Source organism: Caloenas nicobarica, chromosome 6 (assembly GCF_036013445.1).
Source record: "Caloenas nicobarica isolate bCalNic1 chromosome 6, bCalNic1.hap1, whole genome shotgun sequence".
Lineage (NCBI taxonomy): Eukaryota > Metazoa > Chordata > Aves > Columbiformes > Columbidae > Caloenas > Caloenas nicobarica.
In genome coordinates, this window is record NC_088250.1 from 16,526,335 (window position 1) to 16,554,274 (window position 27,940).

Consider the following 27,940-nt stretch of genomic DNA (forward strand, 5'->3'; position numbering starts at 1 on the left):
TGGGAAATGGGGAAGGCTGTGATGCTGTGTAAGCACTGCTCAGCAATAACCAAAACATCCCGGTGTTATCAACACTGTTATGGTCACAGATCAAAACCACACCCCCCTGCAAGCTACTGTGAAGAAAATTAACTCTCTCCCAGACAAAACCAGCACAACCACCCAGTCAAGCATCTGATCTCCAGCCAGGTCCATAAGCAGTTACGGAGGGACAAACTTGAACAGGCCAGGCATGTACAATATTGTCCCTAGCTGCCAAATATTTTTAATAAGAACTTCCCGAGCCAAAAATTATTTCCATATATTTTGTAATTCTTAATGACTTTCAGTCCCATTAACTTGTATAGACTTCTTTGGAATTCACTTATGTTTTGCATTCATAACACCCTTCAGTGAAAAAGTTCCATCATTAGTACTACCTTTTTTTTTTTTCCAACCTGGCTCCTATTAGTTACATTTGATGGCCCTTTTTTGATGTGGAAAAGGCAATGAATATTTGATCTGCATAGTTCACATAATTAAAATTAAGACTGTTTTTCCCACATGCATCATTTTCCCTTTGTTACTGAATTTCATCTGCCATTCTGTTTGCCCACTCTTTCAGTTACATAACCCTTTGGCAGTTCTTTGTAGGTGACTGTCATCACCGCTGACTTCAGTGACGTGTCATTAATCAACTTTCTCATCTCAGTTCTCACCTTGTTCACTAAAGTCACTTAGGACTATGCTGAGCTTATCACAGGTCCCACCACAAATCCTTAGAAGACTGCTCTGGTGACCTCATTATATAAGATATACCATTGTCTTAAGGCTCATTCATACAGTCATTTATTTCCCACTGATGCCAAAAGACAGACCTTACCATTTGTCTCTTAGCAGGCTTTGAAAAGAAAGTGACAACATCTTTTAATATGTTCTCATTTTTTTCTGCTGCACTACAGTCTCTGGGATATTTATTATAGGAACACTGCCCAACTGTTGTCTGGAAATAAAAATAACATCATCACTGTTAGAATGTAAACATCAGACAATAATCAGAATACAGATTTCTGAAAGGCAAGAAGCTCTAAAGGAATGTAACTTTTACTTTCAGAATTCTATACCACATGGGGCTGAAGATCATTCTGTTCTTGTTCACTCTGATTCACCATGGCTAACAAACCAAATACAAACTTAGTAACTAGTTCTGCTCTGCTTCTTTTTCATAGAATTCATATAGCTAATAATATTATATTAAGTAACCTGTGCTTACCTTGATATCCAATGTGTTGAATAATTTGAAGTCATTGGGTGGAAAAGCATTAGGTATCGTTATCTCTAAGTTTGTATTTGGAGCCATGCTTGGTCCTGCATTCATAACCTTGTGGGGAAGAACGTTATACATTTAAAGACTTAACTCACGGTAGCTATTCAAGCAACAAAAAATATCTATGAAGTATAAATACATAGGACTTCATAGAATGGGGTAGCACCTGCATTGTTACACTGTCACAAAAGGGGATTCTGCTAGGAGTTGTAACATTTTGCTTAATTCATTCAGTAGGCTGACTGAACCCTTAACTCTCCAAACCCAATGAGTAAGTAGTGCTAATGTGTGATGACTACCCTGAGGTCATACAGGCTGCCTTCCGGGAGAATACGCAAAAGGAACTAGGAGGGATTAATGTCTAACTCCTGCTCTTAATCCATTGGAGACAAATCTGATACCTATAGATCTTCTTATACGGAGCTCCTAGTTCCTTTTGGTTACTGTAAGATAATTCCTTTTAAAGTGTTTGTTAATGGAAGAAGTGGCAAGTCAGAACTGCTCTGCCACTTTCAATCCTGCTTGTGCTAAGTATTTTTTCTCTGACCATTAAGTGGAAGATTGTCCAGACCAAAAAAAAGTGTTCAAAGAGGGATTAACAGCCACTTCCCATCACTAATGCACAAAAGTTGCTCACTATGCCCTTGTACTCTTAAAAAGCTCTTATTGACTGTGCAGACAGTCATTAGATACACTGAAAATCTTAGCAATTAACCTTCAAAACAAGGATAATGAGGTTTACAAAGAAAAACTCTTACATGGAAAGTGAAGTTTATATTCTCCTTCATACATGTAACTGGTGAATCTTTCTCACTTGTTCCATAAATAAATGAAGCTGGTGATACAAATCTACAATGGTTTAGAAATTGTTAGTTAATAGAATTGCTATATATCATTAGCATAACTTTCTGCTCCATGCTATCTCCAGTAAGATTGGTTCTAAGAAAATACCCCAGTTTGTGTTTAAGTAAATAGAGGAACACTGAGTAGAAGTCTTCTACTTTTGTGCTCTTTCCTCTTAAAAAGGCAGACAAATCAGAAAAAGTCATAAATCATCACCTATGCTCCATGAATGGCCCATGACAAACCCAGAATATGGTCCATGTTAAGCAAGAAGTCCAAGGATCTGCTGTGCTCATATTTAATACTCTTATCTATAAAAAAATATTCCAGTTCTTAAAAAATATTAGTCTCTTAGGAGACAAGTTAGAAGCAGCACTGATATTGCTCTCATCTCCCAGTAGTGGAAGCAAAATCTTAGCAGCGTGTGGGTCAGACCCCAGGACAGCTGTGCCATCTCATTCACAAGGTTTTTCAGCTACATCAAGCTTCTCCTTAAAAGCTTTGGGAATTTAGACTAGTAACAAGACAACAGTTCTGTGGATGTGCAATAGAACAACAGCTGACTTACCCGTGAGCATTTAACTCAATCTCATATTTTAGAGGTACAGCTAAAGTTAGTGTGTTATCCAGCAACATGTTCCCATCTTCGTTTTTACTATAAGAACACAAGAGAGAAACGAGTATGAAATGCATCATCATATGCATTATTTCTATAAACAAATATTAAACACATCTTTTGGCTTATTAAAACAAAAATATTTTATTGGTAACAACATGTCAGGCAGTAACCTGCTCATTATTTTAATGTCTGTTATCTGGGGTTTTTTGTAATTTTCCTTTCTCTATAGATTTGCAATTGATGTGCTTTCTCGCAAGTGTGCTTTGCTAAGTCTTTCCAGTATTCCCTACTCTGTTTTCCAAAGCTAGTAATATTTTTCATTGAGCAATTTTTATTAGACTTTACCAGGTAGCATTAATGACGATGTTGAGGTCATCTTCTGCTCTGGTAAATGAGCTTGCATCCAAGAGGAAACTAAAATCCAGCTGTAGAAGAAATAAAATTTTCTTTATATCACATGATAGTGTGTCTTAAACACAGTTTAAATAAAAATATTCTTCTAAGCTCATTTAGAATTTCCTGCTTTAAAAAAATGCAGAATTAAGGAAATACTTGCTTTTTCTGTCTTCTACTCCCTTTCTATTGACCCAATACATTTGTTCACAGCCTTAGCTTGCTTGTCGAGGAAGCCAAGCACAATCAGTTGATGCATAATACAATGTTGTCACTTAATAAATTATTCCAGAGAATTTTAACTAATTTTAAAAGTAGCAGAGAGATTCAGATAGCAGCATAATAGAAGATGTTAGTTGTGAATGAAGGAGAGATTCTGAAAAACAGGGTTTCCTTTCCCGCCCCGAAAATCCTCATAATGTATTTTGGTTGTTTTTAAAGCTAGGCACTTCACAGATAGATTACCTTTGATTTGTGATCTACATATAAATAACCAATGCTGCACTCAAGTTTCACTGCATGAATTTCTTTATCTAATACTTCACAATGGATCTGTTTTTCTTCCTAAAATAAAGGACAAGTTATCAATGGTTAAAATAAAACCGCTTTTTTTCCCGATATTTCAAATTACATGAGCACATGAAAATTGTGTAGTTTTTATTTCCCTGAACTAGGTGTTTGCTATTTTACTGATGCAAATATACAGAACATCCATATTATTCATGACTACTTTAACATAGCCTTGTACTGATTGCTGTGTCCTGTTACTTCATCTGCTGTTTGCTAATAGTGAAGCCAAGGCAAATGCATCAGACTCACTCAAGTTTAAAACCAACCTCTGAAAGGTGGCAGGGGGATTTTACACAGGGAGCAGTTATTTTAAAAAGACAGAAAAACAAAAAGTAGCAATAACATCCTGAAATACATTTAGAAACCATTTAAAAAAAATTTTAGTTGTTACCATCAAATAATTTCAAAACCAGGATGTAATTCACCTGTATTGATTAAATTGCACATGGTTTAGGAAGCTAGAAGTCTGAGAACTTAAAAACTGGAGTTTTGTCAGCTTTTTTGGAGGGCAGAGGTGTAGGTTGTCAGTATCTAAAGAAATGCAACAAGCTATTAGCATAATTTGAAAAATGTCTGGCTGAAAAAGAAAAATGTCAAAGGGTTACTGTTTGACAGGCTGTTTTGTTCTTACCAATTCTAAGACTCGGATGAAATAAAGACCTTTAGGGATGTGAATGTGGAGGACAGTTTCATATGCATCATCTCCAGCATTAAGCAGAGAAACGTTCAACAATAAAGTCTTCATGCTTCCAACAGCGAGATACATTTTCTTATCATGAGGCCTATAAAAATAATGATCATAATATAAGCGAAAAGTAATTGTATATAGAGCTTGGATGCAAAAATTTTCCACCACTGCTCTTTTAGCTCATTTCATTTGGTTCTGCCCAAGCTCAGCTGGAGATCATTAGGAAAGTTTTTACTCTGTCCTGTAACTGAAGGTATTACACCCAAAATATGCTGGTCAGCTCCAGTATGGTACTTTTTAAGGCCAAAGGTTATTAATGTGAGAGTAAAAACATTGTTAGCAGAGCAGTTGTGCTTCTGGCTTTTACAAGACAGGTCCTTTCCTTCAAAAACAAGAATAGCAGTGTGCTACTGCTATGGTATTTTCAGGCATTATTTCAAAATTCACTCTTTGTACTCAAAGTACAGGACTGAGTTCGTATGTAACAGGTCACAAAGAGGGGAGTGAACATGCCTGTCTCATGGTCTATGTAATGCCCTATAATCATGTCACAAGTACAGCCACCCTATGGGGGGCTAAAAGTAAACTTCAGCTTGACATTAAAGTTTAATTAAGACTTGTAGAAAGGCTGCCTAGAAGTAGACATTTATCAGAAATTCTGGCTTGAAACCAAAGCATTAGTCACCAAACACCTTTGGGAATGAGGCTGGCACTTTGAAAAGCGACAGAAGGTAAAAGCACTGCATAAGCAGATAGGTTCTAAGACAAAAGCAAATTAAAGAAAACCACAATGTTAACATTTGAGTAGCTTGATTAAGTTTAGGCCATATTTTAAAGTTGTTTTACTTGTTATATGCTTACCACTCAGTCCTCTTCCATGCCTTAAAGCCAAGCTCATTAACAAGATGCTGTCACAAAGATGCCTCCCAGCTTAACACACAAGTACACAAAAGCACCAGGTGCATATTTGGGACTACAACAAAGCTGCACTAGAGCTTTGCCCTGGTAATCAGATTTCATTCTTCATTAAAAATGCGTGTTGTGGACTAGAATTTACAGAGCAGGCCAAAATCTAAGCAATTTAAGCAAAACATGATAGTGGATACATGAAGGCTCGTAACTTAGTAAGTAAAGCGTTGCGGTGACACCCCTATTTGATTTCATTCTTTTAAGACTAAAAGTGTCTGCTTTGCTGTTCAAGGATAATGAATGCATTCTGTCTAGACAAAATAAATTAACGCTTCACAGCTAACTAGTTTTTAATCAGGATTCTAGGGGCACAACAATTTAAGGTGATACTTCACACTTTATCAAGATATTTAGCCTATTTATTTACACTGAAAATCTACTACTGGTACCTAATGCCAAGCAGGTATGTTGTAATCTGTTTTTCTTGCTTTGAGGTACTTGCAAAACTGCACTGTTAATGTCACAAATGGAAACACTGAACAACTTCTCTTTCTGAAAAGTTTATGATCGTTCAAATAAAATAACCATCAAGCCCAAGAAAACGAAAGGGCTTAAGATTCATGCTACAGGCCACATCATAAAGTAGGCAGAGAGATACCAATCTTACTCTGAAATCTATGAAGATGAAAAAGCTTGTGCTCAGGATCACACAGCTGTGATTAATCAGAATTATGTGATTGTCATCATCTTCTGTTGTTACCTTATGTTGTTCAACCTAGTATCTTGATTAAAGTAGAATCAACTTTAAAAGTGATAAATTACACAAGAAAATCCAAGTCACACACAAAATACCTAACTAGCTGAGATGCACAACAGGTAGAGTTTCTCTTTCTGCACACCAACAACCGACATTTCTTGCTTTGAAGTATAATATTCAATGAAGATAAAGGTTGTGATGATAAAATATAACAAAATCAAATCATTAAAATCCATTCTGAATAGAAACCATGGTACATGGCTTAAAACTTTTCAGAGATGCTGCTAAATGGAGGTATATCTCACAAAGTATTGCTTGGTGCAATACAGATTCTGCAAGACAAGAATAATTGTATTTAAATACTTTTAAAGTGCATTGATTATCTTTCATAACAACAGGACTTAAACATGATACCTAATTGGAACAAATAGGAAAAACTGAAACATACAAAGGGGTATATGAAAAAAATTAGGGATGTAAATGAAAAAAAAAACCACAAAACAAAATTAATTTTGGAAAATGCAGGCTAATTCATGTAGCAAAAAGAAGTCTAAACCTCACATAATACTGAACCATCTGGTGTCTCAATCAGCAGTATAAAACTGAGGATGTAATATTCTCAAGTAAACAAGGAAAAAGAGCCACTTAATTATTTTATAATTGAAATAATAAATATAAGAATGTCTTAGTACAAAACTGAAGTATCTTCTTTGTACAGTGCAAGTACAGTATCTTTGTAAGAGCAGCAGAAATAATTGACAGCTTGTCAATTTAACAGTAGTTCTGATGTCTACACATTGAGTATGCATTGTGCACTGTATCATAGCCCAGTTATATACGAAGTGCAGAAATCAAGTTTACCTTTTCGTGACAAAGTCATTTTATGAGCTGTAAAGTCTAATTCTAATTATGCAACATCGGTCCTCCAATTATATACCTTTTGTTACATTTCCTGAAAGATTTATGATTTTAAAATATTCTTCAACTAAACACAGCTTTACTCGTCATATTTCCTCAGGAAGTCTATAGTCTACTTTTGCAAATTAGTGTTCTTGACATACAAAAGATTAAAGAATAATTTAGATAAAATCTTACTGAACCCGCAAAAAAAATGAAAGCTACATTATACTTACTTTGGAAAAGCAACTTTTCCAGAAACTCTCAAGTCAGCAGAACAATTTTCTTGGGAGCAAAATCTGGCAAAAACAAACTATAAAAGACAAATTTTAAAAAAGCACTTTAGTCTATTATGCATATTCTAGTGAGTAAAAGTATTTCCAAAGAAAGAAACAAATCGCCTTGTTACCAAGTATCTGGAATTGGCTAATAGCTCTTGCTCCTAAAAACAATTCAATCAGGCCATGATTTGCCATTCTCCAAACACATTCTGTGCACCCAGAATGACAGCAGAGAGATTCTCCAGACTCAGTCGCTCACTGTTAAACTGGTGCGTGTAGGTTCAGGTTTTTTTAAAAGTAGTACATAAAAAGGGCCGGGTCTTTTAGAGGATCCAGACCTGAGCTCTCTGCACTCTCTCCTATGATACAGCACATTGACTTTTGCAAGAGCTTTTCATTACGTGAACTTTACTTATCATAATATACTTGGTGAAGTTTGATGAGACTAGAGACACCATGAGTTGCATATGTCTGTGCCTTGGTTATCAGTGCGGTATGGAGCACATTTATGTCGCTATATTCAACACCACCTTCTTTCACTCTAACTCCATGGTTTCTAAAACAAAATTGTGAATGAAGATGAAAAGGAGAAGCACGCCACTCAAAAGGAGCTTTTATGTATCTCAGTGTTCTGATGGTCAACTGTATCTGAATTACATGAAGCTCACTTGTTGTGACAAGTCTTTGTATGCTTATGACCATTTCGTAGTTAAAAATTCAGAGCATCCTGAGTTTAGGTTAAGTCAAAGTCTGTTGACTCTTAATAAGGTTTTTTTTTTTAAAAAAAGTTAATTTCATACTAATTTAAGGATACAGAATACTTTTTTTTTACCTCACAGACTATGTGTTTGAAAACTTGCAATACTTTCACAGAACTAATATTTCAGCAGCATCGTTGAAACACTTCAGGATTAATACCAACATGATATTGTGTATTTAACACAGAATTAATTTTAAAGAACAGTTTTATACCGGAAAGTGGCCCATCCTGTCTAGTTGTAAAAGAACGAATACTTCAAAGAGTGAATTTCAGATCTCTGCGTTCTGACATACATAATATTTTATATTCTTGCAAGTTCTCTGCACACACGTCTTTTTTCTTTTCTTTTTTCTTAAATCATAATACAAATTATATACCAGTTCTGCAAATATTTTTTTAGCGAACACTTTGGCATTTTTTAGCATGCTGGTTTATTAATTAAGATCAAGGCACTAGATGCTGGTCAGGAAAATACATTCCTTCACATCTATAGATGTGCAAAGCTTTTTTTAACTGAAGATTAAAACGTGAATATTTACTGCATTTGAAAAAAGAGAACTTGAACACTAACCTTGCTTTTTATAACATCTTTTTCTTTCCTTTGTTGAAGAACAGGTTGAAGTGGTGAAAATTCTTGAGCATTTCTTTTCTGTAGAATATGATGACCCAGATGATAACTTGCTTCAACATGTACAGGAGTCAAGATATCCCTTACATCTTTCTATGAAAATTGGAAACCTAATGAGTTAATCATATAAGACAAGACATGTGTGCTTATGTTTTAAAGATTATAAGGTTCCCTAGCACTAACTTAAACAGGAACACTTATTTTTTACATGTAAAATAATTCCATATGCCATATGGCTCATACACTTTTCCAGACATCTTTGCTACTGTAAGAGGTAGTTGGAAGTGCAGAAGGGCATCATACATCCAATGACACCATCAGGCATTTCAGAACAGGAGATTCTTGTATGAAAAGAAGTCTTACTGAATCGTGAACCTACTTCTGTCAATAATGCTGCCTTAGACACCTATGAAATGCTGTCCCACTCAAACAGAAAAAAAGGCAAAAGTTGGCTAAAATAGAGAAAATTAACCAGTGGCATCATGCCAGCCCAAAGCCATGGCTGTTTCTGTGTGAAGTCAAAAGGAGCTCTCCCGCAGTACCACTAAATCAAATCATGACTGCATTTTATTTTTCTGCCTTTTTATTTAGAATCATATAATTGTTTCGGTTGGAAGAGACCCTCAGGGTCATCGAGTCCAGCCATAACCTAACTCTCGCACTAAACCTTGTCCCTGAGAACCTCATCTACGCGTCTTTTAAACCCCTCCAGGGATGGTGACTCCACCACTTTCCTGGGCAGCCTGTTCCAATGCCTGACAACCCTTTCTGTGAAGAATTTTTTCCTAATATCCAAATATTGCCTATTCTATATTAAAAATTATTAAACTCCTCAATAAATGACCATTTTGTACATGAAAGCTTAACAGTATAGGCATGTTGCAGATAAGAGCCCAAACTACCTACTTGTGAAAACTGAACAGCTTGAAGCAGCGAGTGCTGACAACGGCAAACCCGCCTCAGTTATTCCCCAAGCGCAGGAGCCAGGCGGACACTGACTGTACCCTCCACATGGCCACTACTTTAATTCTTATCTGCAAGCTTGCTTTGGCCAAATCACATATTATCTAATTCATTTTCCACAAGGTCTTCTCTGCATCTGCTTTATATTACTTCCATTATACTAATTAGCTATTAATTAGTCTTTACTCAAAATACATAAAATGTACATTGTCTCTTGCAAAGACTGTACTTGACAGATATTCACACTTACTTAACTTTAGAAGCTTCACACAAGTACAGAAACCTCAGTGGGTGGAAGGAGATGCTTATAATGCTATTAATTAAGAATTAGAAGGAAAATTGAATTACCTGGAGGAAAAAATACTAATGATAAACTACAGGAAGTGATGAACCAAATAATATCCTTCCTCCTACACAAATACCTGCTGATGCTGGTACAGCAATCTGTACAAGGGTGGCTGTCAGTCAGATCTCTCTTAGCTAATCAAACTCTTATAAGTGGCAATTTGCTGTTGCTCCTCTAAGTAACATCCACTTGGGTGCAACTACCAGTTGAGATACATCTGGGCAATTTGCCAGAAGATAACATGAGCTTTCCTGTCTGTCCCGAAGCTTTATCATGAAGAATTGGCTTGTAATGGTGTCATAAACAAAACATCAGTAAAAGGAAGAATAAAAATACATGGAAGACTTTTTCCCTGCAGGTTTTTTTGTTTTGGTTTTTTTTAGCTGTATAAAATTAAGTCTGTTTCCCAGCCTCTGTGTAGGATCAGCTGCACTGGTCATCCCAATAGGTGTTTGTTTCAAAAGGTCACAGAATTGCTACCTTGAGGATTTTAAAGAAAAGGCCAGGCAAACTCACCCTTTATTTTATTACCCTTGTTTCTCTTTACATCTAAATATTCCCTGTGTGAAAAATGCAGAATTCTTTAAAGAATTATTTTCCCCGTTAGGTAAGGTCTTACAGGAGACAAGTCTATCTTTTCTGTGTTAAATAAAACATAGTTCCTCTGCGTCTGCTAGTTTTTATTGTTTGTGTTTTAGGACTTCCCAGTTATTCTCCAAATTTTTGTTGGTGTAGGCAAGCTTCTAAGATGTTTGATAGACTGAATCACTTTCATTTTTTCTTGTCCATTGAATGGCAACAAAAATATTATATCCTCGTCCTGATTGCAGTTGCTTTTACTTTCATGACAGGTTCCTCATTCATCCTTCGGAGGGATACAAGCAGGAATTCACATTTCATTTCCTCCAGGGCAACAGTGACTTTGCAGCTACTACTGGAGTCAGGATCTTACTGACTAGATTCTTACTAATTTACTGCCAAGTCAGTACCGTCCTTAATTCCAAAGGATCGTTGCTGTTGGATCGAACTCTGCTTCCGGAGAAGCCAACAGGGCAATTTACAGGGCGATACATATTGAAAAGTTCATTACCCTCATAAATGCTGGATGATCTTTGCAGGCAACATTCTTGCTGTAAATCTTTACATTTCCTGAGATTGCATCAGATGTTCCATTGAAGGAAAAATAAAATCTTGCTTGTGTATCCACTTTTCTGTTCACATCAACACTTAGATTGTAAAGCAGTACTGCAAAATAAACCCCAGGGAAAATAAAAGTTATAAAAACTTTAAGTGTTATAATTTTCATGAAATTATGATAGAAATTACATCTTTTGACTCACTTCCTTAAGTATATTCCATAATATCCATTTTGAAATGCTCTGTTTAAAAATTCTCTGACATAAATCCATACCTAACAAAAGCTTCTATCCCTCTGAAAACTGATTGCATCATGACTGATCCCTGATACATGCTCTTATAATTTTGTCAAGTTATATTTATAGTTTTCTGTCTGAATCTATTTAAAGAAAACCTGCTTCAGTTACTTAGAGGGCTGACATTAAATTTCAACAAACAGATAAGTCAGAAGACACTGACAAATATTGTTTAACTTCACAGTTTTTTCTAGTTAGGTTAGCATGAATTGCTGTGATAACAAATTGCAAATAAGTTTCAGAGCATTACTGATCTATTACTTTTTAATCTCTGCCAAAAGCTGAGTTAGAACATCCAGAATTTCCTCTAGTCTTCTCTATTTAAGTTGAAAAGTCTTATGTCCAAATCAAGCAAGGATAATCCAGTCTGACTGCTTGTCTTTCACAACAAATATGAATTTCAAGAGATCTCAACTTGAAACTTTACAGTTCATCATTGGATGTGTTCTCTGTAGCATGTCCCTAAAGTTAATTGCATATTGTCATACAGAAGATTTAAGCACTTTAATTTTATATACCATGTATTTGCAAGGCTGTTTGCAGTTTACAAATAGCACAACAAGTTAAAAGCACCCAGGCAATACAGTCAGATTTAGAAAGTAAATGATTTTAAATAAGTTCACCATGAATATTCCCTCCAATAGATACTGCTTCAAGCAATATCAGTTTTTGCCAAAAGCAAAATATGCATTATTTAAAATAAAATATAATACAAGATGTATTTTTCGGTACTTTTGATGGGATCCCCTCATTTTCACATAAAGTTCCATACTGGCCGGCTCAGGGGCTCGAGCTGCTTTAGAAAGGAACATCTTTTCCCCGCTGCTAAGCGGAGGAGAGCGTCCTCCAGCAGTCCTGTACGTCCCTGTCTGGGAAGACTGCTTTTAGAGGACATCTGAATCTCACGCTGAGTAATCCATTTGATTCTATGTTAAGAAAAGACATTCACCCACATTAATTCCTTACCTAATTGCAAAGCAACAGCCCAGACATTTGCACGTGGAAAGTTCAGACACACTTGACAGAGACCCGTGTTGGGCCCTGTGCTAAACAGAGTGTGGTCCCTGGGCAACTATGTAAAACAAACTGTTCACAGCGTGAGTGCACTCTGTTTTTTCGTGAACCCTAATGGCATATCACCTCATGTAAAAACCTATCAGAATGACAGGTCTAGTTATTATGGTGCTATGAAAGGGACCATCTGAAATGCCATCACTACAATGTAGTTCAAAGGTATTATAGGAGTGTGAATTTAACCCCACCACTGTTACGCAAATTAATTCAGGTACCGGAATTCACCTGTCTGTGGTGGTACCAGTTTAGTACTGCTGCAAAACCCATGTGGAAATATTACTAAAGGGTTGTGCACAGCCCCAGCTCAACTCTTTAGCGTCACAACTGAGCAGCTAGCTAAAAGTTAGTCTTTGTTTGTCCAAAACTTTAGACCACATTGTTGATACAACGGACAACTTGGGAGTTCTACCTTCACTCTCGCAATATCTCGCCTTTTTAACATCACTATCTCTTCTAGGCCACAAAACCCCGGTAGTCCTAGTAGGGATGTGCTGTTATTCTAAATTGAATAAAAGTGTAATGGCTCGATGTTATAGGGTAATTGTGAGCTAAAAAAGGTATTGTCATTTTATACTGAACTCATATTAATGGTCCAATAAACACCAATAGCATTATTCTGTAAATAGGTGCATTTGAAATGAATACATTTACTGGAATTTTTCCAAGTGGCTTACCAATATAACCAGGTACCTCTCGTCCTGTATAGGTAAAGCATATCTTCAAATTCATACAGACAGCAGGCTGGTCATTTTCCATGCAGTTTAAATTAGTTCGATTTATTGAATTAGGATGTTTTAAAGAAGCTTCAACAATTATCACCGGTTTTGTTCTAAGAATAGAAAAGAGTTAATGTTCGCAAACACTTCAGAAATAGCTTAAAGAATCTGCAGAATCTAACAACCTCTGACAGAATCTAATTTTATGTTTTACAATTAATTTTAAGTTATCTGCATTTTTCAGAATTCAAATAGTTGTATGCAGAATGTTTGTGCCTCAAGAAGTTTCAGAATTACATTTTCTTTTTCTTCAAAGTGTTTACTTAAATGTTGCAGTTGTAGAGCATTCTAGAGCCTAATGACTGAAGTTCAAGACACCAATAAAAATATCAGGAGGTTAAAATATACTACTCTGTTTTATTAAATTGCATTTAAAAAAAATACTGTTAAATTGCATGATCTTTAAAAGCACCGAAATGTAGCAATCCCACCTCAGCACCACAGCAGAATCGGAGAGAAATGCACCAACTGCTACATCTGTAGTCAAAAAAAAAAAAAATAGATCAATAAGGACTATTTTTCAACAAGAATTACTTCTCAAGTACAAGCATTTTGTAGCATATTCACCTTTTGGTCAACATTAAAACATGATTTGCCCTTTATTTATTAGAAAGCATGTGCTAATATTCAAAGGTAGTGTTCTCCATCTAGAAGATGATTCCTCAAATACTTGCCCACTGCTTATTAACGCTGCATGCTAATTTGCTGGACTTGCAGATATGGGTAATGCCATAATATGATTTCTATTTCATGTTTAAGTGGCTGATACTGAAGGACAATTCAGCTAAATAGGAGATATTTGACTTCTTTTTAATCCAAATATTCAATATTGCTATACACACACATATACATGAACAATTCAGTTATATACATATATATAGCTATATCTATTATATGTATTAAATTGTACATAGAGAAAGAAAAAAATATTTAATTTATTCCAAACTAACTGAAAACTATTCACGCAATAAGGAAAGAAATACACACAGCATATATACCTCTCAAATGAGGTTGTAAAAGGGAATCATCAGATGAGTCTAAATGATACAAGAGTCTATACATGACCTCTGAGCTCAGCATTACAAATTAACCCCGATAACTTTTCTGTTGACACAGCCAGAGCACACAACATGCAGCTCATGGTAACTTTGTGCTTTTACACACATGGGGGCAGGACAGGCAATACCCGACCTGCTGTAACAACTATCTGCATAATGGTAAAATATTTTGACAATATGTTTTACACCAAAATAGCACTTTTGTTTCATGCCCACGAGGACTCCACAACAGTCTCGATCCAATGCCATGAGCCCTGACTCAGGTTCAGGTATTGTTCACACAGACTGAGAGTCACAGTGCTGTGTGACTCCTGGCAAAACCCAGATTTTGTGAAGACCAACAAGACTTTTAGGTTAGCACACTAGTCCAGACAACAAACATGCTTCCAGTGCCCAAGCTAGCTCACTGACATTAGCAGATGAGATAGCTGCCATCAAAACAGAAATTGTTGTTCTTCCTCTTGTGCACTATGAGCTTACATCATTCTCAGTCCTTAAATAATGTCAGATGACCGTGAAAACTGACCGCTTGGCCTCACCTTTACCTCTTTTTTTTTTTTTTCCCTAAAATGCGAGATGTGATATGTCATCTTAATAACAGATTCTGCTTCTGTAAAAAGTAACAAGTATCATGGTAGGGTTGTTCCCTATGACTCTCTAGTCTTCTAAAAATAAAAAATAAACAAAATTGCTTAATTCACCTTGATAACCATTGTTATCTGCATCAATGCCACTTGCTATGGATTGTCCAAACATGCTTAAAGAATTACTGACTTCGTGTCCTTGTATTCTCTGAGGAGGAAAAAAAAACAGAAGAGAAAATATTTCTTGGAAAGGTAATCTTTGAGTTACAATTTCCAATGAAAAATGTCAGCACAACCATCCTGCAGTTACATGCTTACCTGTGAAAATACACCTCTGAAAGCAATATTCCTCAATTACTGCAAATGTTATATCCCATAAACCCTGTCTGAGGCCTCCAAATCAATTCATTTTCTGTTACAGGTTATATTGTGACTGGAAATCACAGATTGCAAAAAAAATTTCTGAAGTCTTTTAAAGTACCTCAGGTGGTCTTAATGTTAAATGAAGGGAAACCCCTCTCAGATTTAGACTTGAGGTTTTTCTGGACTGATTATTTTTTACTGGAAAAGCATACCTGTGAAAATGATGGTGTTATTCCATTTTCCCTGCCATTGTATATATAAATAACCCCTTTCAGATCATCTTCTTGTGGAGCCCCAATTGCTACATCTGTGGAAAAACAATTTAACAATAATCACTTGACTAGAAAACATAAAGAAGGAAGAGTTAAAGAAACCCAAATCAAGATGCATTCAATGCCAGACTAAATTTGTTAGACTGAATTCAAAAGAAGTGCTGAAGATAGATACAAAGCAAATGGAAACAACAGACCACCTCAGTAATCTGACTCTGTCTTAAGTATTATGTTTCTGGAAAACAAGGGCAAATATAGCCATTTTGTTCAAGAGAAAGTCTGTTTCTACCAATACTGAATCTGATCCTTAAGAGGTAACCATGGAGAACGGCCAAAATTATCATGGTCTTTGAGGAGGAAAAAAAAAAAAAAAGCCTTGTATTCCTGGAACTATGATTATTTTCTTCCACTCTGCTATTCCCACATGGATTAAATCACTGAAACACAAGAAGTACTCTTATTACACTGCCTGAAATCAATTATTTATTTTGCTATGAAATGTCATTAACAGCTGATAACAAGCCTGAACAGGCATTTCACAAGGAACTGAAGGTGGCTGGTTTGTACAAAGGGATATATGTTCTATGCCCAGATTACTTAATCCCAGACAGGTACAGTAACACATGAACAACCAACCAACGCAGCCACCCTCAACAGCCCTTACCAAATAGCCCTGTGGTTCAAATAGCCAGAGGCTGTTCACCAGAAAGTGGAGGGTTGAGAGGGTGAGATGAATGACATCATCTTGAAATTTACTAATATAAATTATTATTGTGAACTTTCATTCACAAATAAGCAAAACCGAACTATCTGCAAATCGGAAATACTGTATGTTGCACCAAACCAAAATCACAAGAAAAGTATAGCTCTGACGGTTTGGTTTTACTGAACAGCTCTCTGATTGAATCCATATTTATTGAATCCATACTTTGGTGACTAAAGGACACAAAATATGTCTTTCTAGTTGGTGAGATGAAAACAGGACAGCCAAATTGTGCTGCTTAATTAAAACTACACGTATGTTCTTGAGGAGGTCAGACTCTACACCAACATGCATGCCGTTATCTTCACAAGGCTTTTTTTTAGACCGTTGAAGAAGTTGGCTATGCTCTGCTTTTTTATTACTTACTGCAGACAAATGGTTTCTCCAACTTGTCTTTATATTTTGCTTCCAGCTCTTTTTCTTAGAAAATTTATTTTCCTACTGCCACTCTCAATATTGCCTCCACTTTTTCTTTTCAATGTTTTTGCTCCCTTTAAAAGCTAATCCACTTGTTTGCTCTGCCTTCCCCTGCAGGTTTAGGATGCCCATTTTACATTATATCCTGTGTCATGCATCTACTTTACTATGCTGCTATTAATTTGATTTCACTTCCCTGTTCTCCAGCCCAACATTTGGATACTCTTTTTCCTTTGCAGTTTGCAAATGGTTTGGGACAAAAACTGAAACTTGTGTATAAAATTGTGAAGGTAATGCAAAGCAGGAGAGACTGAATTTAACAGGAGTTGGAAGGACAGGTAGCAAAGAAGTTAAAAAAAAAAAAAGACTAAGGAAAAAGGAGACCAGATAAGAAGAGAATGACTGTTCCAAGATTTGCACTTTACGGAACAGGAGCAAGAACACAAGACAAAGGGAAGAGTGAAAGGACCCTGGATGATAAGTGCAAATAAAAAGGGTAATTCAGAAGTGTGAAGAAAGACATGGACTTGGTAAAGATAGAGCCCAGAAAAAGCTGACAGTTTTTGCACAGTGAATGTAGGCTCCCTGCCTACAGTCCAAGTTTTGATAATGGAAAAACTAAAACCGTTTATGAATTTTTGAATAGTAGAAAACGCCTATCATATTTTTATCCCGCCCCTACACAGCCTACAGTGCCTGCCCCTCTGCTGGAAGGGAGTACATGCCGGTTTTCCAGGCAGGAATGCCGGCCATCCCCACGTGTTTGAAACCATGACAAGATGCACGGAGGTGCTGGGCCAGGTGCCCTCTGCCTGTCTCCAGTCCAGCTGGAGCCCTCCCCGCTGGCGGTGGGTTTGCAGGTGGCCGGAACAGCCAGTGTGTGGTCTGGGGAGAAAAGAAGCTGCGAGCAGCAGACCATGGGGCTTTCTGTTATAAATACATTTTAGGCAGCCTGACTAGAAGCAGAAGGGAAGTAGAAGGCCACAAGAGTCATTCTAGATGTTGTAACACATCTTCCATCCTTTCATCTGTTTCCTTTAACTAACAACCCTTTTAGCTGTAACTTTCACATGGCATTCTCTTTTCAGTGTCTATTTCTTTTACACTTATTACAGAGGGTAGACACAAATCTGGAGACTGAATCTCTTTGCCCTCTAAGCAGGTTCCACATGAACAACATTGATGGAAATTTCAGCCCACATCTCATCATATTTAGAGAGTCTGCTTCGGCCTGGGCACTGGGAAGGAAGGGCCAACAGTTTCTGTTTCTATTTAGGCATCTAATTTCATGTGCCTGAAACAGACCTTCCTGTATAGACAACAGGAAGAAAAAGGTCCCTCAGAGCCCCATTAACATTTTGAATTCACTATTGGGGCATGGCCATCAAAGTCCTTCCCCTTGTTCTCTGTCCTTCCCCCCCAGAGAGCCTGTTCCAGGCAACCCCTGAGTCACCTGAGGGGCTGAGTGGGAAGAATCCCACAATAGTCTCCCAACTTGCAAGTGCTTTTCAATATTCCCATGTGTTTAGTACTTTCTATTGGTGACACAGAAGCAGATCTTGACTCAAAGTATGATTTTCATTTATGATGTTAAAAAATTGCCAAACTGTTCCCCAGCTGTTGTCTCAGATGTCCAAAAGAAGATTAGGGATTCCACTTGAGGTCCAGCACCCAAATGTACAGAGTATGTTATCTCCTTATGCACACTTAATTAAAGCAATAGAACCTAATCTCTTGGTATTACACATCAACAACTGTGAAACAGCTATATTTCAAATCAGTGGCCTAGAAAAGAAAGGTCAAGTCACCAACTGAAAGTCCTCTCAGCTTCCATAATCCTCCTGTCTATCATGACAGTCCATTGCTCAGAGAAAACTAAACCCAAGGGGTTTTCTTTATATACTTACCTTCAAAACCATCATTATCAATGTCTCCTAGGTTGGCTATGGACTCTCCAAACCTGGCTGCATATGAGTCACTCCCGCTGAGCTCTATGTTCAGTTCTACCATCTTCGCTTCCTGAAGGAAAACAGAACCAACGGCACATTAACAGAACGTCTTCCAGGTCACCTGGAATATTACTCAAAATGTTAAAACTGCCTTGGATGCTAATATATAATCCTACTGAGCTCCTTGGTGCAGAAGCGAGCATTACCAAAGATAATTAACAGCATTTAGTATTAAGAATAATGAAGAATAAGAAGGATGCTCTTTAAGAAAAAGAACAGCAATGTGTTCCCATAACAAACACCTGTAAAGAGCGGCAAGCTTATATCAGAATATAGGGGCTTACTGCTCTGCGAAAACTGTGTTTGCTAAAAAGGTAGTAAACAGTAGCTGCTTCAGAGCTATTGTGTGTGCCTTAGGTAGCTGTAGGTATCCTGGAGTGACTCAGTTCTCTGTGAGGAAAACATGTTAAAAAAATGCTAATGGCAAGCATAAGAGAATAAATATGTATTAGCATGGAGAGGAAGGAAGGAAAATAAGAAATGAAGATAAAATATACAACGCCAGCCAAATTCAAAAGCACACAAAAAATAGTGATTATACTTTCACTTCTGATCCTTAAAAAGAATAAAAGGAAGCTAATTCTAATGCACAATCTGTCCAGCTACTTTATTTGCCAAACTGAGGACTACCAGTCTCTTTCTTGACTTGTACCACTTAAGTGCACACAAATTTTTCATTCCCCTGTTTGTTTCTGAAGTGCTAAATCAGTTACTCTTTGCATGCCAGCTCAGTGGGAAGCACGGCAGTGGAGGAAAGCTCACTCAGAGGCTGCAGTGGCAGGCAGCCACCACCTGAAGTTACTGTGAAGGAAAACCAGCCTGTCCTCAGTTCTAACACCAGCCCAAGGAACCGTGCGTTGGAGTTTACACAGCTGTTGGAGTTTCCACAGCCGTTGCAGGGGTGCTACACAGTCCTGCTGGGACTCTCATCGTGGTTCTAGAGCTGGTTTTCCTATATCCTGAAATATTGTATGATAAGAGAGGAAATCTCTTCTTCTTAGCTTGTTGTACTGGAATGATTGTGTTACTATGTGTTTTTAATAGAAAATACTTACAGAACCTGAATTGATATAGACATAAACTCTTCCTTCTTCTCTGATGGTACTCTGCATTGGAGCACCAACTAGCAAGTCTGAGAGGCCATCTGAATTCAGGTCCACAGCACAAACTGCAGCTCCAAAGTAAGAACCAAGCTGTGTGCAAACACGAAATCACATTATCTTCAAATTTTGATCAAAACATGCAAGAAGTTCCAAGGTGCAGAAAAATAGCATGAAATCTTTACCTTTTTACCCCTTAGTTCAAATAGAATATTTAGTTGCTTCTCAATGCTAAAGATGTATGCCTAAAATGAAAAGAAAATATAAGTGGAGTTCAGCGAACATAATCTGAAATACTTTCCTGTGCCTTCTCTACATCACATCCTAGAGAATCAGTAAAGCAACACACGAGGTACAAGCTGTTTACTATTTCCTATCTGTACCTTTCCTTAACACCATAGCTCACAGCAATGTTACCTACACTATCTTCCCTCATTCCTTCTTAGACTTTTTTCCCCATGAGAAATCATACATCTCTGACACTTGTCTTTAAAACATTAATCTAAATTGGAAAATCATGGGTGGGTATGTGGGAGCATATTCTTCAAACCAATAGCACAGACAATCTCTTACTTTACCAGTCTGCTCCTGTTGGGGGGCCCCTCCAACTACTTCTGTACTGGCCGATGTCAGAAAATGCCCAGCTCCAACAGAGTATCCTGTAAATTAGAAATACACTATTCAATACTGCTCTATAAATAAAAAAAAATATGGGAGCATGACGTATAAAAGCTGTCGACACCACAAATTATTGTGAGTCTGACATTCAGACTTCATGCAACTTAGCAATGAAAACCGAAAAGAAAATTTTTGAAATATAAACAAAAGGTCAATACAAACAGTAAGTTCCAGCAAGCAGAAACAAGTGTCAGAAACACTCGTTTCTTCCCAGGATCTCAATTATCTGCCATACTTTAAAAGCCAATAAAATAAACTGCAGATGCCTTCTGTTAATACATAATCTACAATTGTAAGTCCATATTGTAATATAAATAAAAATTATCAAATGCCCATACAACCCAATGTGGAAAAACTTGATTCAGCTGTTCCTCTTTAACTGTTTTAACTGGACTGCAGAAAAATGAAATGTAGTGCTACTTACATGCATGTGTGTGTATATATACACACACAGAGAGCACTGGAGATACACACATATGAAAATATCAGGAACAAACTGGAGCAAAAGCTTGATTATATAACAAGAAAACGTTGCATCAGTTTTTGTAAATGAATCTACATAACAAAGTATTTCTGTACATGGCAACAGCTCTTAAACAGGACCATATTTTGGTGCAGACGTCCAGCCACAGAATTGCAAACTGGCGGCTATGCCTTAGTCTGTAGCTGCACAAGTCAGCCTTACTCTTTCCAAAATACATTATGGTGAAGTTGAAACAGGGAAGACAGCTAACATATTCTGCTCTCTCACAATTACTGAATGACTGTTGATTTTCACAGCATACAGGGAAAATGAAAAAATCATCTTGGATCAGATGAGAACGAGCCTTAAATCTTTCATCTGTGAAGATGACTGTCTAGAATTCAAGTTCTCATTAACCCAGCTTTTTATTTTCATAATTTAAGTTAAAAGGGGTGAACGAGACAATTTATCATTTAAAGATCAACACCTAGTTTTTAATTATTCAACAAAAATTTAAGCTTAAGTGAATGAACCTTAATTTACCTCCTCTGACCTTTATTTTCTAGTTATTTTGGTTTTGCTGAAGTGTAAATATTGCTAATTTTGAACTTAAAACAAACCAACAAAAGAACAACCCAAACCCAAACAACAGCAAAAGCCAAACACACCAAAAAAAAAAAAAAAAAAAAAAAAAAAAAAAGAGTACAGTAATCAGATAGTCCTCATTTTTATTATGGTATGTGGGTTACTATTATTATTATTATATTTTTATTTATTATTTTTATTATTTTATTAACATTTTATTATGTTTGGTGGGTGGAGAGTCACATAATTGACCCTTTAAATTTAAAGGTGCAGTTAAATGAAATTTTATTTCCAACCCCAGAATTCTCTCCCGTTTACCATTACTACAGCTTTTCAGTTTTCTGAAATGTCATTTGCCACCCTCTGGTTCCTCAAAGAAACTGTGTATTACTTTGTGATTTCTTTAAGGCAGTATGTTAGGAGCCTAAGGCTATTCTTTCACCAGGCCCAGTTGATTTGAAACACTGACTTAGGTATCTAATTCTGTTTAACGAAGTCAGTTATTAATCTCCAAGATACTCTGAAGTAGTCAAGGAAATACTACCAGAAGTTGTGTATTACCAGCTTCTAACTTCCTTCTTTCTTCTAATTGTCTGGTACTTAAACAGCTTTGTTTCTTCCAATTTATGGAAAATGTTATGATACTTTTGCACACTCTTCCTGCAATCTCCAAATTGTTTAGTATTACTGTTTGACAGTTTAATTAAAAATGTAAATAAAGCCAGCTTCTCAATCCCCGCCAGAAGGATAGCGTAAGTAGGTAATTATGTCTAGCTATGTGCTTGAATTACATTCTGGTCACAATATACTTCCACCACTTGGTAAAGACATTTTTGTTCATTACTAAAGGGAGAAGCAAACTCAGACTTAAAAAAAAATAAGAATTTGGTAACAGAATTAACTCTAAATAGATTTTGGCCTTAAACAATGCCAAAGATGGGATAGAAGCAAAGTGGCAGGAAGGTATCTTCACATTTTTTCAACCACAGGATGTATTATCACAAGGGAACAAAGTGGAGGTTTAGGTAGTGTGGAACAATGCAAAATTTAAGGTTGATCACAGCTGCTACTGTAGAGACACACGGATGAGCTAATGGCCCCTTTCTCCACTTTCCTGTAGAAAGGGCGAGTTCAGAGGACGCGCGGCTCTGCCAAGCCAGCGTGCCGGCTGCTGCACCAGCTCACCGCACGAGGGCTGGTGCAGCAAACCCCAGCTGATCCCAGGTCCTGGACGGTGACGGGAACCAGGAGAGGCCAGAAGTGCGGGATGTCCTCCCCTGCACAGTGCTCACGCAGGCTTTTACCCCTTCACCCGTGTCTGGTTTTTGGTTATCTATGACTTGACTTGTTCATTACAGAAATTCTCACTCTTATATTTGTAGGAGCAGAAACCTGGAATGAGCTTTTTTCCCCAGACAGCTGCAATATTTGGTCTGCAGACGGTTACTGGACAGCTGAAGCAAGCACTCTCTGAAGTTTTTCTTTTGTCCTATGAAAGCTCAGGAAATGTCACTGGTTAACCACAGTGATCTGAGCATCTGATCGCCTTTTCCCATCCAGCATCTCTTTTGCATGACTTTCCTGCAGAGCCAAACTGCAGCCTTTGCAAGGCTAAGTACTGAATACTGAAGCACTAGCCACTTTGTATTTCATAACAGTTATTTCATAACATATGTCTGCTTCCTATTATCGAAAGAGGGAAATCAGAAACAGGAAACATTTATCTACATGAACAGATCTATGAATGGGAAAAATGCAAAAACCAGTGGTCACGGGCAAAAATATTCTTGCTCAGGAGTTCAGGAAGGACAGACAAACCTTTCTTCATGCGTAGTGAGAAAACTGAGGCTGCCGATGGCTCTTGGGATAAACCCTTACAAATTCTAGCACTACATTCAGTGAATTACTTGGATTTAGGTACATGAGTAGGAACTTCATGGCTTTCTTTGCACGCATTTGTAGATAAGGTTTGCCCTTCCATGTATCCAGACCAAGATATGGTTGAAAAATAAATCACGATTAGAGGCAAGTCTGTCTCTTAAGATCATAGCATATTTCCCCTTATTGACAATGCAATTAAGACTTGCTTCCTTGCAGATTTCACTGTAACAAACTCTTCATATTTGTTATATGCAAAATTATTGTATTTTGCTATGAAAGCCCTTGGCAGCATTTCAAACTTAAAAGTGAAGTACAAACCATTGCTGATCAGAAGCATATCTACACCTTCTAAATTAAGAAATGATAGAAAGAGAAATCCAGTGTTTGAGAAGCTTCCATGTAAGAAGAACAAGAGAGCAAGACTTATAATTAAATAATATTTAACAAAATCAGAACACATTTAGAACTGTCGCTTCTGGAGTTAATAAAGAAATCACTGATAAACACTGTGCACTCCTTTCAAGATCAGCTATTCAGCTAATTCTTTGACTTATATTTTTTCAAAGTATTAAATATTTTTAAGTACCTAGATAACTGCCAAATTTCACTTGGTTATTTGAATCTGTATAAGCATGGATTGTATTTGCAGTTGTATTGTATACAAAAATAGAACCGGTCCAGTAAAATGATCCAGGGGCTCCCATTATAATTAAGTCCTAAAAGAAAAATAAAACAAAGCCTTGTTATTCCTATGTAAATATTCATGAACATAAGCAAAACCAAGTCAAATGCTTTTCTTTACATCTCCTGTGAACTCTACTGGAGATGCATCTAGCTGGGAGATTACCACTAGATGAGACAACATTTTTCAGACTTTCTAAAAACACAGTTATTAAAAACTTCGAGCTGTGAACAACTTAAAAGAGAGCAACAAACAGAATATTTTCTTCTCAAAAGAGTTTTTTTAAAAATCACAATCTTAGGGCAAAATTGAGATTAAATAATACAGAATATTACTCTGTAAAGCAAGAAAGTAGGCATTATTAGTGTTGATGTTACAATGAAGAGAGAATAATAAAACTTCTATTATAAACTATAACTTCTGTTATAGTCATGCTCTTTTTCCAGATGAAAAGTAATTTTAGATTTTGTAAGGTGTAAAAGTATTCTTGGGAATAAAACGTAAAAGTATTAGTTGGGAATTATCATGCAAGTCTTATCAAGATTCAATGAAAAAGAAATGAGAAAAGTCTGATTTTTCTCTCCCACAAAAAAAGACAGTGTTAATGTCTTCACTTACATACATACTTTTATGTGTGTGTATACATATATATATATATATATATATATATATACACATACACACACACACACACACATAAGTGTATACATACATATATAGAGAGAAGTTTGGTATCTTCAATACACACCTCAATATAAAAACTAGAGATTCCAGCCTGGCATGACCCATGGTTTTCTCCAAACTTTCGTACATGATCTGGGAACGGACAGGAAATATTAAAAAGGATGAGAAGCATGTGGTCTCAGAATTTGTTACTAGGTCTTCAAGAGAAGTTGAGACAAGTTAAAAACAAAACAACACAATGTTGGTTTTCAGTTCCATAATAGAACCAAACCCACTGGTTTCCACTGTATAGCCTTTGGCTTCAATATACTATTGTAACAAACTCAAGGCATGGTGTATCACTTGATCACAGCTGCCCTTGAAATCTTGTGACTTTAAAGGATGTAATTTTAAATTGTTCCCTGAAAGTAATATGCTACATGAAATAGCATGAATAGTTTGAGCAGCACAGATAGATAAGCTTAATTTTTCCCTTCCACTCTGTGTATAATTCAGGCATAATCTGATTGACAGGCTTATGTATCTCGATAGAAGTTGCCTTGATGCTCCGCTACAGCTTTGAATGCTTGTGTTACGGATATCTTAGACACATTAGTATCTATCATCCTTAGCAGCTGTCTTTACGTCCAACTCTGCCAGCTCTGTTTTCCTGCTTTTCTTTGCTAACTGCCTCCCACCAGGGTTCCCCCTTCATTTCATCCACAGATTTGTTCACTTTGAAGTCACCGAAGACAGAAGCATGATTTCATCCATGCTCGTAACGGCCTCCTAAGCCAATGGCAGGACAGCGTTTGATGGTATCACTTCGTCAGTCTGCATGGAAAGGCCAGACTGTCAGCTCCTCTTTGCGCTGGGCAAGGGGCAGGGTCACGAGATCCTTCTCCCGGCTGGGAGTGGGGTATGAAAGGGAAGGTAGGGATGGACTCATTCAATAGCTCCAGGTCTTGACTCATTCTGCTCCTGCGGTCCTCTGGGGAAGGACCACTGAAGGTCTCATACCACAGCAGAAGCCTTGGCAGGAGTCAAGTAAGGAACAGGGACACACGCTGCGTCGAGGGACCACAGCAGCTTTGTACCAGGCTAAGGAGCAGACGGCAACAACCACCTGTGGGTATTGCTGCTGCTCTGCTGTGAGGCACACTGCTGAGCAGAGCAAGCAAATGACAGAGGAAAGGAAGGAAGGAGGGATGTCCTCTGCTGGCCTGGTTTTGGGAAGCACACATCCTTCAGTGATCCAGTCCAAGGAGCAAGTATTCTGATGCCCTGTTTAAACTAATTTTTTTGCATGTTGAAAGCAGCTTTTCTTTGAAGGGATAAACCTCTTGCTAACACATTGCATCGTAAGTTGGGCTTGTATAATCAGCCCTCAATCTTCAAATCTTTGGCTGCAGAAAGCCTGCTCGGAGCAACACAGGCTCTTCACAACTCTGCACCACGCAATTATGTATCTCACCCTTCCCTACAAAGGACTTAAGGATTCTGCTTACCTATATAGCATGGGCATATTCTTCTGCTCAGTTCAGTCCGAAAATCGGAGGAGATGGCATAACAAATACCATGTGGGAGTTTGTGTTCATTTCTTATGTAAAAGATATTTTTCCATCTATGTCCGCAAGCCTACAGATAAAAAACAAACGCGATGTTTGACACAGAAGCATAAGAAAAGTGAAGGCAATCTGACAAACAGACATACAGCTCCAGCAGTTGGTACGTACAACGACAGATCCGTTTTCTTTTGGCTGCCTCGATAAGCTGACACCCAGCCACTGGTTATCACGTTCTTCCAAACACGTCTTCCCACAGCGCTCTCCCCTGGGGTCGCCTAGGACACAAAGACCAATGCTCTGAACAGGGAGACAAGCTGAGGGGCCTCATGGTGAGGAACAAGAGCACCCAAGGACCCTATGGGGAGACTGCAGTAACTCAGGTTTGGTGGGCCTGACCCCTGTCTCTTACACAGGCCATGTAGACTTTTGACCTTCTTCTTGACCAAAGGTACGGTGGCACACAGCCAAAGGGAATACGCTGGTTCTGAACATGAGAGGTTGGCAGTGAGGGTTGGCTTCTCCATCGTTATTGAAATTAAGATAGAAAGTGACATTACACTGAGTCTGATGAAGGGCTGGCTTTGCAAGTGTTCTCAGCCTAAAAGTTCATAGGAAACACAAACAATACCCCTGAGTACTACCTAAACTCTAGCCTAAGGCAAGCATCTCCAACCACAGATCTATTGGTAGCAGACCTTATATTGATCTCTACTGCAAATGCCTATCAAATAAAGGGCACATAACTGCAGTCTCTACTGGTGATGTCAGATCATTATGTATGCATGTCTCCTGTGTACTCCTTGCACTGTTGCAATTATTTAGCAGTAGCTCTTTGTTTTTTAAGACCTTGAAGAACATAGTGAAATTTCTTCTAACTCCCCCAAAAGGCTACAGTATTGCCAAGGCAGCAAATATTTGCTTCCTTCTACAAAGCAGTAGTGGTACCCATGGTGAGGAGAAGCTACACATTTTAAAGTATTCTAAGTCATATAAAGCAAACTTTTCATTTGTAGGATGCTCATATTAATAAGCATTAACCAAACTATTGAACCGGTATTTTCTATGCATCAGCATTACACGGTTTATGAAAAAACTGCTTATAAAATAAGGAAACACATCATGTAATTCAAACAATCTCTTTTGCATAATTTTAAGGCTTTCCTAGATTCAATGCAGTTACTGGTGAATCTGAAACTTTTGAGGTTTGAGGGGTTTAGTTACCCAGAAGAGGGCACCAGTGCAGATGACAGAGCACCAGTACTGACAGGGACATGGTTTGACAGGACAAAAAAAAAAAAAAAAAAAAAAAGTAGTCCAATGCATTAGAAAGATTAGTGGACTTGCTGAATTCCTTTCACAGGACATGCAACTGAACAATATTAAATATGGAAACAGAATAAAGCAATACACTTTGTCTATTCAGTAGCCAGGAGAAAGATGAATGACTATGGACTTTGCTACATACACTCTCACAACCAACACTGACTTAAATGATTTTATGCCTAGGATGTCACGGACTGGAAGATACCAGATTAATGGAATCAAGATAATTCTTTATCGGATGGTAACAAAACATCAGGAGAAACATTTGCAGGAATAAAACCCAAACAA

General features: G+C 37.4%; 1 protein-coding gene across 1 annotated transcript in view; it reads right to left on the bottom strand.

Annotated features, from left to right (window-relative positions):
• Positions 1-27,940, bottom strand: part of ITGA4 (integrin subunit alpha 4) — a 38,718-nt gene that overhangs the window by 4,559 nt on the left and 6,219 nt on the right. The window contains exons 3-24 of the mRNA XM_065637543.1: positions 26,498-26,604; positions 26,270-26,399; positions 24,847-24,914; positions 24,003-24,132; positions 20,383-20,468; positions 19,995-20,054; positions 19,765-19,902; positions 18,608-18,719; positions 15,461-15,555; positions 15,003-15,093; positions 13,675-13,720; positions 13,142-13,296; positions 11,051-11,205; positions 8,595-8,744; positions 7,219-7,295; positions 4,363-4,513; positions 3,627-3,725; positions 3,114-3,193; positions 2,718-2,804; positions 2,065-2,155; positions 1,253-1,360; positions 863-982 (exon numbers count right to left, since the gene is read on the bottom strand). Coding sequence (XP_065493615.1) covers positions 863-982; positions 1,253-1,360; positions 2,065-2,155; positions 2,718-2,804; positions 3,114-3,193; positions 3,627-3,725; positions 4,363-4,513; positions 7,219-7,295; positions 8,595-8,744; positions 11,051-11,205; positions 13,142-13,296; positions 13,675-13,720; positions 15,003-15,093; positions 15,461-15,555; positions 18,608-18,719; positions 19,765-19,902; positions 19,995-20,054; positions 20,383-20,468; positions 24,003-24,132; positions 24,847-24,914; positions 26,270-26,399; positions 26,498-26,604 — 2,336 coding nt within the window. The remainder of the gene's footprint in view (positions 1-862; positions 983-1,252; positions 1,361-2,064; positions 2,156-2,717; positions 2,805-3,113; positions 3,194-3,626; positions 3,726-4,362; positions 4,514-7,218; positions 7,296-8,594; positions 8,745-11,050; positions 11,206-13,141; positions 13,297-13,674; positions 13,721-15,002; positions 15,094-15,460; positions 15,556-18,607; positions 18,720-19,764; positions 19,903-19,994; positions 20,055-20,382; positions 20,469-24,002; positions 24,133-24,846; positions 24,915-26,269; positions 26,400-26,497; positions 26,605-27,940) is intronic.